This window comes from Watersipora subatra, chromosome 7 (genome assembly GCF_963576615.1).
Source record: "Watersipora subatra chromosome 7, tzWatSuba1.1, whole genome shotgun sequence".
Lineage (NCBI taxonomy): Eukaryota > Metazoa > Bryozoa > Gymnolaemata > Cheilostomatida > Watersiporidae > Watersipora > Watersipora subatra.
The window spans coordinates 3,756,988-3,771,166 of record NC_088714.1 but is presented as its reverse complement, the minus strand read 5'-3'; the positions used below and the strand labels follow the sequence as shown (position 1 = coordinate 3,771,166).

Here is a 14,179-nt window from a genome sequence, read left to right as displayed (position 1 = left end):
AAGAAGAGAATGGAAAAATGAAGTGAAGTTAGCCTCAGCTTGACGTAATTTAAGTTACAGTGAGTTACACAGCATAGCTCTATCACCATCAACCTTGAAACTCACGCATTATCGAGCCTACACTTCACTTGTTTGTCTTGAAAGCAAAACGACAATGAAAACCTCATTTTACTCATTATTACTTCATTAATTTAGATTTTTATATAGTATTATATAATTCATTTGTTTTAATGCTATGTATAGTTATTCCCATTATTTATGAAAAAGTTATTACAGATTTTTGGACTATGGAACAAAACAAGCAAGTCACAATGTACAAGTCATATTGTACAAGTCACAATGTGTAAGTTACAGTGTACAAGTTACAGTGTACAAGTCACAGCGTACAAATCACATTGTACAAGTTACAGTGTACAAGTCACAGTGTACAAGTTACAGTGTACAAGTCACAGTGTACAAGTCACAGTGTACAAGTTACAGTGTATTCTCACGGGACTATTTTCTGCAACATACAATGGCTTCAGTATACCACTCAAATCTAGGAACAAATTAACCTGGTAAGTAGAGGTCTACCTGTATACTTATAAAAAGTTATGGAAGTGTTCCATCTAGATTCTATCAAATTTTACATCAAATAAAAACAGAAGGCAGCGTTCTATACACATATACAGTATCTTCATGATTTGTGATCAATCTTTAACAACATAGATTAAACCACATAGTTAGTTTTACCAAGTTAACACAAGAACCATAGATTAAACCACATAGTTAGTTTTACCAAATTAACACAAGAACCATAGATTAAACCACATAGTTAGTTTTACCAAGTTAGCACAAGAACCATAGATTAAACCATAACTGTCATGTACAACTTTTATCGTATTTACTAGGTAAATCAGACACGCTGATTCCGATTTTGTACGCAAAATAAAGAATAGTCCACTAACTTTCAGAGTAATGAAGGCTTTTTTACAGCGTTTTAATATCGATCTCGAAAACAACACGATCGGCACAACAAGCTCCGCCCATAAATACGTGGCGTAACCTAGCTTTTTAGGAACAGAAGTTACGTAGGGATGTTTAGACCGATTAAGAATAATAGAGATGGGTGTTTTAAAATCCATTAATATCTAAATTCAGCCTTAAAAATAATATCAGTCTTTCCTGAAAGGTAGATAAGCTATTTAGCATTGCATATTTAAAAAAGTGCGATAACAACGCTAGCTTGTGACAAAACCGCGCTTTTTGAGCTCATTTTTCTCGGCGTTCAGCCTATTTAAACATCATGTAACAAGATACGAGCAATTTTACATAGTTTATATACCTTTCATAAAAGACTGAGATTATTTTACAGACTGGATTTGGATAATAATGAGTTTTAAGACACCCATCTCTATTATTCTAAATCGGACTAAACATTCACAACTTTCGTTCCTGAAAAAGCTAGGTTTCGTCACATATTTATGGGCGGAGCTTGTAATGCCGATTGTGTTGCTTTCGAAACGGATAGTGAAACGCTTTAAAAAAGCCTAAATGACGTTGAAGGTTAGTAGACCAATCTTTTATTTTGAGTAAAAAATCGGAATCAGCATGGCTGATTTACCTAGAAAATACGATAAAAGTTGTTCGTGACAGTTATGGTTTAAACCACAAAATTAGTTTTACCAAGTTAACGCAAGAACCATAGATTAAACCACAAAGTTAGTTTTACCAAGTTAACACAAGAACCATAGATTAAACCACATAGTTAGTTTTACCAAGTTAACACAAGAACCATAGATTAAACCACATAGTTAGTTTTACCAAGTTAGCACAAGAACCATAGATTAAACCACAAAGTTAGTTTTACCAAATTAACCCAAGAACCATAGATTAAACCACATACCGTAGTTAGTTTTACCAAGTTAACACAAGAACCATAGATTAAACCACATGGTTAGTTTTATCAAGTTAACACAAGATACTGTATTACAAATATTCCTTGGAGGTGCAAGCAACAGTTCAAATTATTTACGTGAGCCAAAGCAAGCGGGTAATGATGGAGACATGCAGATACATCTACACAACCTAATCATATGAGACAGAGAGAAAGTCTGTTTGTGCATGCAATTAAAACCAATGAGCTTTTCAACTCTTGTTGGCCTTCCACCACTCGGGGCTGAAAGATTGTGTAGAAAAGGATGAAAGGCTGAATGCTAGGGCTACCAAATATATTTTTCGCGGTTATAATAATTTAGTTGCAAATAAAAAGAAAAGCAAGAAAAATTTATAAATATAAATACCATAGTAACAGAAAATCATTGAGTTCTCTGGCTCCTTTTACCTCATTCGAGGTTCCAAGTGAGAACAGTGAGATTAAATTATAACAACATATTCTGATCAAAACATTAGCGTACTAACATCATGTCCAAATCATGTATCCATTCAGGTTAGCTATTTATAATAATAAACTATATTCAAAGGACACTTGAACAGAACTGAAGTACAGTGAATCGATTTAAAGTGGCTTAGGCTTTAGCCTGAGACTGTGATGGACACTGGCGGGTGTAACAGTAACCGTTCCAACAACCTTACAAACTTTAAATGGAGAACTTGGACTCCTTGAACGCCGGGAGTCACTGTCTTTAGGCCGATCATTGGAGTTTAAAATGCTTGGCTAATTATAGATCTACATTTTTAAAACGATTAAATACGGTAACAGATTTGAAGGTCACAGCACTAGCTATGACAAGGGCATCTTCGTGCCACATACTAATCCTGTTATGAAATAAGCAGAAATTACACACCGTATCGGTCGCACTTTCCTTTCAGTATATATGGTCTAGTGCTAATATTATTTTAAGGGCTATCTACAGCTTTACCTTAGTCATAGAGTTACTACCAACTATAGAGTGATCCCATACCTGGAGCAGGTGAAGCAGCTCAAATAGTCGAGAAACAATGGAAAGAGACCGGAGAGCTGATCGTAATCTACGTGCTGAGATATGTCGAGCACAGGAACGAGAGTCACAAACCTCTGCTGACAGAATCTGTCAAACTCTATCAACATGCTAAAACAGAAACAAGAAAAACTTTTAACTAGGCCTCTCGACATTTGGTCGGCGCAATTCTTAGTCAGGACAAAAATTGCAAAAACCTTGACAGAGGTAGTTTAAATGATGTCCTGTACTTCAAACGCTACATTCTAGGCTCACATATCTGTATGCAAAAACAATAAGATAAAAATAATGACCAATTAAGATATGGTAAAACCGAACTAGATTTAGGCCAAGGTAAAATCTAACAAATGATTTAGAGCAAAAAATTAAAACTTTAATTTCACTAGCCTCCAGTCCCACTTAACTTTAAATACTTTCTAACAAATGTTGTTATTCTAGGCTACAGATGCACCTACGCCTTAAGATGTTTGCTAGCCTCCAATCCCACCTACAACTTTAGATTTTTGCTCCGGAATGTTCTCTGTTTGCTTAGATTAGAGAGAAGTGATAAACATCGCTTTGATGTAAGCTATATTAACGGCGAGCATGAAATAGTCCTGATGAGAGTATGAAAATATGCTATTTATGGTTTTCTATGAGCTTATCATTACAGCTCTAATAAATAAGAATACATAAAAACACTGGCCTAGATGTTTACATGTCTTTTAAGCGTTCCTCAGAATGTTTAATATAGACAATTTTGCTGTGGACACCTTCCCATTAAGATATGAACATAAACCAGCTCTGTCTCATGATTGCCAGGGTAGGCTTGCACAACACGAATCCTCAACTCATCTAAAGGAAAGATATATTGGCATTGCAGCCAATACCTCTAATAGACATAATAACTCAAATTGTTGAATAAAAAATGCGTAGAGAGATAAGAACAAATTGATTATGATGTTATTATTAATTAAATTATAAATTGAATTGATTGTGATGGGATAACAAGAGGATCAATATTATGAAAAACACTCGGTTGTCAGCATTTTTTCATCTTGAACGTGTCCAATATTACTTTTCCAATCGCCATAAATTAATATCCATACAATATTCAACTCAAGGTTTGCAAATACTGAAGTGTTTTTCATGTTACAAATGTGCATTTTAATAAAATATTTTGTGAATGATTTCAGGATTAAATCATCTGCACTGACCACACCAGCAATAATCGTCAAAAATTCACCGGTGCTGGGCTGAAATTATTTGCTGCAGTCTGATAATCAATAGCAGAATATTAAATTATACCATTCTCGTGTTTTTGATAGCACTAATGAATAACTATTTTCATTAGCACATATTTTACAAGTTGGTAATTAATTTAAAAAACAAATGCAAAGAACTATTTTGGTCAACTCTATCGGGTGATGTCACAAATAAATTAGGTGATGTCACAGATAAATTAGGTGATGTCACAAATAAAAGGTTCACCATAATAAACCATAAATAAATCTTGAACTAGTCTAAATTATGATTTCTAAAGAGATTTAAATACAGAACCCAATCTATCTCCAAAAGCTCCATCTCCTAATCCCTTAGTCCAAAAATGCCTACAAATTAGACGACAGTAGCATCAGAGAAATTGAAGCTGTCAAGGTCTGGCCATAATAACTTTAGTTGAGATAAATTTTTCCTTTACCTAAAAGCTTAACCTGTAGCTCTTAACTAGTGTAGTCACATCATACTGGTGTCGGTTTGGATGAATTATAATTGTATAGGTTCCCTTTCACAACTCTACATAAGGTATAGCGGAATTATAAGCATGTCTGAAAGAGGTATAGCAGCAGCAGTCCATGCATTTTGTGAAAATAGTTCAGGGACAGACAACTTCTCCTTAGTCAACAGTAATCTTCACAGTCACACAGGTCAAGGTCAAGTCTTATGTGAAGTCAAGTAAATGTGAAGTCTTATCAGCCATAGTTGTGCAGCTGACTACCTACAATACTAACTGAATTATTTTGCCTTGTTCTCTGTTGATGAGGCTTTTGAAAAGCTTCATTCATTGCTGCATGAAACTCGTGCCAAAAAATAATCTCATCATCAATATAATGACAATGTTATTCCACCTATCTCTCTGAATTTAGGCCATTGCATGTAGCTGTCATCAACACAGAAATACTATATCCCAATTGCAATATTACAAGAATGAGTTATGCTAGTCCAAGAATGTGTTAGCTTACCCCAACAATGTACTAACATACCCTAGTGAGTAACTAGCACCTCAACAATGTACTAACATACCCTAGTGAGTAACTAGCACCTCAACAATGTACTAACATACCCTAGTGAGTAACTAGCACCCCAACAATGTACTAACATACCCTAGTGAGTAACTAGCACCCCAACAATGTACTCACATACCCTAGTGAGTAACTAGCACCTCAACAATGTAGTACTCACATACCCTAGTGAGTAACTAGCACCCAACAATGTACTAACACACCCTAGTGAGAACACAAATAAAACAACAAATTCTTTTCTTTTGTTTGTTTACTTCTACCTTCACTCTTACTTTCTTCACAATGCAGAAGTTGCCGGAACTAAATAATCTTTATATTTTTGTAGTGAAAAAAATTAACCTATTCACCGTCTGCGCTTAGCTGGCTGAAGCTCATTTCCTGGAAGAGAAGGATCAACAGCTGTCATTACAGCCTAGTAGGAATTCAAAAACAAAAAAATACTGTCAGCCGGATAGCCTTTTCATGTGGTTGCAAAAAGTTCCTGAAATTACCTCACCTCCTTGTATAGGGAAACTGCCATATGTCCGGGTTGCTGGAATCTACCTTTGGATGGTCAATTCTAGAGTAGAGGTGTACCTAGAAAATGACTGTCCAAGTGATAGCCCATTGATTAGTAAGATATGCCATCTGAATGCCACATCAGTAAAATCCCCATCATGCATTGCTAGAGTGACATGTGATGACACAATAAAAACAAGACAAAAGCGTCAGAGGAAATCTGCTTGCTCACCTGAACAGATAGAAACTGAACAGGTAACTCCTAATTGGGATACAATGACATGGTAATAATAGAATAAATGTTTAATCAATCAAGTACTAATGCCTAAATAACAACAGTTGGTGGGTGCACACTGAACACCTGGTTGCAAACAGAGAATAATTCAGCAAACATTTCTGTGACTAAAACGATCTTTATACATCGCTAGACATAATCTGTTTCAGTTGAAATACATCATTCTAACCATAGCTAAAATAGCATCTTATTACTCTATAACTATATATTCTACCTCATTGATCTTGAGTATCGAAAGCCGATCAACTAGCTCCCAGAGGTTAGCTTCGTACAAGATACGTCCTTTTGAGCAGTCTAACATCACTCCACGGCATTTCAAGTCTGGCCAATCATGTATCTGCATACAGAGAGACTATCGAAACTCCTCATCGTAATGTATGCATTTATGTATAACTTCGTATAACTTTACTGTATGGGTAATCTTTTAATGGCATTGGTAAACCATGAACAGAGTGATGTTTTTCATTACGTGCCAAAAACATAAATGAAAAGACGAAAATCAAGAATTATTGAGTAAGTTGAACCTAATTGCTTTAAAAGTTCATAATCTACTATTATTGCTGAGGAGTCGGGATGGTGAATTAAAGGCTGTAGTAACAAAAAGTTTATAAACTGAAATATAAGATGGCGGATGTAGTATTTGGGTGTTACGGAATAAAAACGATGTTTGTCATATGTGCGGAAAGATAAATACAAATATTCTGGGCATAGTTTACGCAAGATTTTGAAACCTGTAACACAAATGCAAAACTGAGCAAGCTTGGGATAAGGCAATGCGTTCAAAAATCTTGTGATGTGATTGGTGGGAGTGTGGTGAGCTGGAAACGTGATCGGTAATACACAATCCTTGGTATAGATTTCTGTAAGAGGAATATTTTTTTCTGCTGATAATAGCACATAGACAACCTCCCGCAGCTGTTGAAGGAGATACAATGCAGGTATGACTACAGTTTACCTTATTTTCAAGTGAAACAATATTTTTTGCATTGAAGGAGAGGAACTGCTATAAATACCTCTCGCTATCTTGCTCTACAGACATGTCAAACTGTGGTGCGTTTCAAAGCAGTATCTATTCCATTATTCAGCAAGCTATTCTCACGTAAAAACTAGTATTATTAGCGTAACAGCTTGGGGCTAGCCTTAGGGTCCTCGCGTAAAGGTCAGTGAGGGCTAGTGTTAGGGACTATCACTATTAGTATCTGAAATTTTACATGAGAAGACCGCTAATAAATAGCAAAAAAAACTAATTCGATTGCCAAATTCTTTGTATGATAGTGAAACCAGATCATGTCTACCGAATGTGGTAGCGCGAATAGCGGACACAGGTATATCCTGAGCTTTACTCATGCTCATTGTTAAAGGCCTTTAAAGGAAGTATAACAGGAGGTTTCCTAATACGAAAAAAACAACATTGTTATTTACTGATTTGTGCTGAGAGTAAATTTATGATCTGATGGTGGCATTCATAAGACTCGTGAGCAATAGTCAAAATCTGCCAAGCGAATATAAAAAGGGAAGCAGTTCTAACTTATCTTAACCTTATCTTTGGGTAAGGCGAGAATGTGGAGCTCTGATATTTTTTTTGTTTGGAGCAGACAATAACAAAACACTGATTATTTTTAAGTTATGCAAACTTTTAAAATGTTTAAAAATGACCCTACCATGATTTGTGACTACCGACAAAAAATGCAGTTGAACAAAATGTTCTAGGACTACTCAACAAAAGAAACTTGTCTTGGTAATGGCCAGCAACCTATGAGTAAGCAATTTGCGATATTTTGTAATGAAGACCTAAGTCCAATGTAAGCATCGGATACGCCCGTAAAAGTGTGAACATATGCCCATTTACCACAAAATGACATTTCATGAGCACATTACTCCGAAGTAAAACTATGTTCTATGCCCTTTAATCATTCTGACAAATAAGTAGATCTGGATTCCACCATACGCCTTTCTTCAGATCATACATATGATTGTACGAAAAAGATAAACAGAAGAAACAAAGTTGTCTTAAGATTTTGAAACCGAAGGAGCTGGTTGCCAATGGTAATAAGACAGGAGTTAAAGTCAGTTTCTCAAATGGTTGTGTAAGTTTTAATTATTTTAATTAACTAGCAAAGGACAAACTTGAAAGCTTTGTAGGTTCTACCCTGGAGGTTAATAGATAGATGTTATGTTGTGCAAGATGTTGTAACTCTAATCCATTTACCCCTTAATGCAGCATCATGTCCACCAACGCCTAGTGCTACTGCATTTACGAGCCGCTCTCTCGCATCCCTCAAACGCACCGATTTCTAGAATCTTTGATCAGTCATGCAGCCTATGTAATCTTACAACACATCTTTTCAAGAAGAGCTTTAATATTGCAATGAAAGACCAGCGTATGGTCTAATAAAGAAACACACTAACGCATCTCGGCAGCTCTTGAACTTAGACATCTACAAGCACCTCATTTCAATTATTCGGTCCTAAATGAGAACAAAGCATTTACTCACAAATGAGCAAACCTTCTTCGAACATTTATAATGGATCATTAGAATAGAATACATGATTATTGAATCAAGCAGCTGAGTAACCCGTGAGCAGTCATTGAACACGCACGCTTCTACGTAAACTTCACAAAGACGCAAAATTATAGTCTTGATGAGGCACTCAAAAACCAGTCTCTCCACATGCCACTCGGCATGACTACACAAATATTCCTTCGGAGGTAGTACTACAGCCTTTGATACAAACCTGCAGACTCGGAATCGCCTCCTCTTTCTCAAAAATCTCAAGGAGCTGAATGAAGGTGGAGACGGCATAGTGAAGACCAGCCAGGTCACTCGCTACTGCTCTCACCTGGTTCTGTAGAATAGTCAACCTGAATAAAAAGGCACTATTTTAAAAAGGCGATATAAAAAGCAAAGACGGCCTGAAAGAACTTGTGTAATCAAGTTATGTACTATAATTTAATTTAATAGCGGCCCAGCGATCTAAAAAGCCTGACTTGGCGTCTAACTCCCGCCGTCCAATTCCTAAAAAGGCCACTGGTAGTGACATGGAATGACAGACAACCTTAAATTGCTTTTCGCAACTGGGCATGTTTCCAGTCGTTGAGGTTTCCTTGCCACTGAACCCCACATGTCTAACCGCAATCATGGACCAATGTTTGTACAACAATTCTCTTAAAAAACACAGACAGCCTTTGCTTGCAGTAAGCTAAGCAGACGTACACTATCTTCGAGGGATTGTTCACACTATAATGTAAGGTAATACTGGAGCTACGATCATTGACTAGAGTCCATGATGCCAGTTTTACTGACCTTACGAACTGAATATGCAGAGTACAACAAACAGCTTTAAACATTGGATTTATTTGGTTGTTCTCAAACGCAGCCCGTGCGTTAATACTTAAAATTATGTTACAATTAAAATTGCCATTCTTGTACTCCTGCAGCATAGGGGAAAACTTTTTAATATTATTTCTTAGAACATACTGCACAGATGATAGGGGGTCATGAGTTATTACTTAGAACATGCTATACAGATTATAGGGGGTCATCAGTTATTACTTAGAACATGTTATACAGATTATAGGGGGGTCATCAGTTATTTCTTAGAACATGCTATACAGATTATAGGGGGTCATCAGTTATTACTTAGAACATGTTATACAGATTATAGGGGGTCATCCGTTAGTACTTAGAACATGCTATACAGATTATAGGGGGTCATCAGTTAGTACTTAGAACATGTTATACAGATTATAGGGGGGGTCATCAGTTATTTCTTAGAACATGCTATACAGATTATAGGGGGTCATCAGTTATTACTTAGAACATGTTATACAGATTATAGGGGTCATCAGTTATTACTTAGAACATGTTATACAGATTATAGGGGGTCATCAGTTAGTACTTAGAACATGCTATACAGATTATAGGGGTCATCAGTTATTACTTAGAACATGTTATACAGATTATAGGGGGTCATCAGTTATTTCTTAGAACATGTTATACAGACTATAGGGGGTCATCAGTTATTTCTTAGAACATGTTATACAGACTATAGGGGGTCATCAGTTATTTCTTATAACATGCTATACAGATTATAGGGGGTCATCAGTTATTACTTAGAACATGCTATACAGATGATAAGGGCGTCATCAGTTATTACTTAGAACATGCTATACAGATGATAAGGGGGTCATCAGTTATTTCTTATAACATGCTATACAGATTATAGGGGGTCATCAGTTATTTCTTAGAACATGCTATACAGATTATAGCGGGTCATCAGTTATTTCTTAGAATATGCTATACAGATGATAAGGGGGTCATCAGTTATTTCTTAGAACATGCTATACAGATTATAGGGGGTCATCAGTTATTTCTTAGAACATGCTATACAGATTATAGGGGTCATCAGTTATTACTTAGAACATGCTATACAGATTATAGGGGTCATCAGTTATTACTTAGAACATGCTATACAGACTATAGGGGGTCATCAGTTATTTCTTAGAACATGCTATACAGATTATAGGGGGTCATCAGTTATTTCTTATAGCATGCTATACAGATTATAGGGCGTCATCAGTTATTTCTCGGGTTATAAATTGTCAGACCACCTACGAGATTCATGACGGAAACGTAGAGCCTAAATGATTTTGCCATTTTGAAGAAAGCACATCTCCCGCATTTGCAATTAAAGAAAAAGCTAAGAATCTATCTACCAGTTGGGTAGAAGATTCAAGTGCTGTTGAATATAGACTTTACAGCCGATGATCCCAAAATCCATAACATATTGTTGACGATCTGAATCTTAAAGGCTTCTGGCTACACAGCATAGCTGGTGGTGCCGTTGTATGCAATAGACCTTGACCTTTCAGAAATATGATAGCAATAACATAAGTTTCCTTCATAGCAAACGTTTTATAAAATTGATCAAAAGTTTTTGAGCATTCGTGCAGATTTTGAGCAGATAATCAAAAACCACATGCAAATGTGGCTCCGGATTTCAATAAAATTTGCCGTCCTAAATTCGTCATATCAGTGCTTATCCTTGCTGCTGTCATGCCTTCCTCTCTATCATAACAGCATGAAAGTGATATCATCGTTTACATAGCTATTAATTGGAATTAATTAAAAAAATTGTTTAAGTTGAACACAGAAAAAATGGTGAGCAAGTTTTATCGTCATATAATAGATGTATTCTAATAAAAAGTCTTACTTCTGGTAGAAGAGAATTGGCTCTATGATTTTAATTCCTAGCCAACAGAAAGAAATTGATGCTAGCAAAGGTAAACGCTGTTCATAGAAGAAGGTTATGAAATCATCTGCAGAATTTAAAAAAGTTGGACAGGTGATACAGCCCTCCCTCTAAAGTCTAAACCATGAGAAATAAATTTTGTGCCCCTCTAATGCTACAAATCCACCATTAAACATGGCAATTACTGAGTTTGCAAGTATTTTAAATGACCCAATTAAAGATACTAAAATGCACCATAACATTTCTCAATAGATAAAAGAAATTAGTGGCTTTGCTTTTCACACCTGGGCTGAAAGTGCGAAGTTGAGGACACGCCGTGGTGCTGCAAGCAGACCAGCATCATAACTTATACCTCGTTAGTAAAAACCTCTGGAGCGTGTACAATGTACTGAAAACTACAGATAGAATTTGGAGTGGTCATGTATTGTTAAGTTTTCAAGGTCCGATTTATCAATTCTGTCATTTTTTACAATGTTTAATTATTATAATTGCTCTGATGTTGGGTTATGATTAGGAATTCGTTGAGCAGGTGTGTGGAGAAAGTCAACAAACAACAGGCTTACTGACCAATGCGTCAACGTAAATGCCGCTGAAAATATTCATGAAAAATAAAACATGTTTGCATGTAAAAAAGTCAAGCGAGTTTAGATGCAGTATAGGTGAAGAGTTGGTAGTACTGCACTCGAGTCAATGATTGACTAACAATCAGGCACGAGCAAAGTATGGATCTTTAGTGACTAGAGGTGTAAACAGACGCAGAGAGACATAGCAGTGGAATTCATGTAGCTTCATTTTTATAAACTTGGCAATTGAATGCAATTCTACACTTCGCAACTTGCGAGGAGCGTGTGTGATTCTCATCCCTCAAGCGAACTAGCGGGCAACAGCAGTGCGGAGGACAATGACCTCTATAATGGACATGGCGATAGCACGGGCTTCCTGCCAAGTTATTAGACAGGAAGCAGACAATTTATCTTGATGCATACGAAGTGCCCTCAATCATTCAAACCAATTCAAATCCAGCTTTCGGATGGCTTGACAAAACTAAGTGGCCATGGATGATGTCTAAGATGGATGCCGGGAGTACAGTGAGAATAAGCTAGCTGAAGCGCATCGAATAAGTGCAAAGAATGTGAGACAATACTATTAGATACACGAAAAGTATTGATAGATCGCTGAATGACCAGCTGTTCACAGTCAAAAAATCTTGCACTACTATTAACTAAAATTTAATTTTAGCAAATGTGACCACAGAACTAATTGTAAATTATACCGCCGCAGACATTCCTGCATCGTGACGTCAGTTAAATTTTTCTACAAATATTTCTTTGTTTAAGAGTATAAACAAAGCCTGGGTGAAACTTTTCCGCTGATAAAAGTTTCCTAATAAATAAGAAAATGACTCAAGGGGTTACAAAACCTTTAGAGTGGCCTTTACCCAGAAATCTGTTCAGGAAACACATCCTCATTCCTAAAAGATTACAAACCAAATTTAGACCTGGAAGGACAAGCAGTAATTTAAATGACATACTTATAGCTAGACGCTTGGTGAAATATATTCTTGTCCACCTGACAAACTATGGAAGGAAGGTCAAACGTTATGATAGCGGGAGTTGTTTGGTATGCAATCGTTTCCATCACAAATTCTATGTTAAGGTCGAGGAAGCTTTGACGTTTCGCTCTCCATGTATTTAAAATCTCATGAACCAAGGCTAAAAAAGAAATAACCTAAATAGAATCAAATAGACATAGCAAGAATTTACAAAAGTAGTTTGGTTTATAAGACTCTTCTACCGAGCCAACCAGTGTGTACGGACAGCAAGAAATAACAGAAAATTTTTTTCGTCCGGCTGGTTTAGATAAGCCAGGATAAAAACTTGCTTATTGGTATGACATGCTTGAAAGGTGTAACCTTCACCAAGGGTATACAGAACAGTTGATTTACTCTATAATAAAGGATGAACAACACCAATACTTGACTAAAGCCTGCAGCTTCTTCTATAAATAAAGTCAAACCCTCGAAGGTGATGACTAGCTCTTATGGGCGAGCTCAAATTAGTCACATAAACTACTGTGCGCTTGCGCAGAAGAGTTATTTTATTTTTGCAGATGACAGCCCGACCAAAGGCGTAAAGACATGAGGGGATGCAAAGGTAGAAAAGCCTTTCTATGGATTGACATAGATGAGTTGAGACAATGGCTTTAATGTCAAACCATCAATCACCATGACATTTATAAATATTTTCAGCAGCCATCTGGGAATAACTCGTATCTGAAAGTCCCAAATGTAACAAGTCAGACGCTCTGTCCCATTCATAAATATTACTAAACCAGTAATTCTTTCTATACTTGCGCAGCGGGACGTCTAAAATTCTCCTACACACTCCCTTCTAATGAATTATGCATTTGCAGTGTCAGTTCATATGCTTTTTTAAAAATCTACTTCCGCATCGACTTGAAGTAGGCCTATACATTGCATCTGATACAGTACCGAGTAAGTCTGATTGCACATGGATAAATTTGCAAATTCAGAAAGGTGTCATACTGACGTTCGTAGCGTTTGAGAGAACTTGTACATTGGTAAAAAGAATGTTATGTAAAAATATAGGAGAAATGATTAGCTGTCACTAGACATTGCGTATACTACAGCACTCAACTTTTCGTTATAGTCGGAGAGTCACTAAGAAGCTCTTGGATTTAAAAGTGCCAAAACATTAGTCTATGACATAACACTCCTACCTATCTCAATGACTCTATAGATGGCATGATATGTTTCAGTATTACATATGCTTACTATAGACTTGCTAACTTTAACCCTAGCATAGTTTTAAGATAATGGGCATAATATAAGAAATATAATTCTACATGACCGTGGAGTTGTTCCCTCTAAAATATATATATATATATATATATGT

At 36.3% G+C, this 14,179-nt stretch overlaps 1 protein-coding gene across 1 annotated transcript in view; it reads right to left on the bottom strand.

The window, feature by feature from the left end:
- LOC137399739 (uncharacterized) overlaps positions 1 to 14,179 on the bottom strand; it is a 77,149-nt gene that overhangs the window by 48,725 nt on the left and 14,245 nt on the right. The window contains exons 9-13 of the mRNA XM_068085953.1: positions 12,796 to 12,976; positions 8,748 to 8,874; positions 6,226 to 6,348; positions 5,715 to 5,794; positions 2,904 to 3,050 (exon numbers count right to left, since the gene is read on the bottom strand). Of these exons, the coding sequence (XP_067942054.1) occupies positions 2,904 to 3,050; positions 5,715 to 5,794; positions 6,226 to 6,348; positions 8,748 to 8,874; positions 12,796 to 12,976 (658 nt within the window). The remainder of the gene's footprint in view (positions 1 to 2,903; positions 3,051 to 5,714; positions 5,795 to 6,225; positions 6,349 to 8,747; positions 8,875 to 12,795; positions 12,977 to 14,179) is intronic.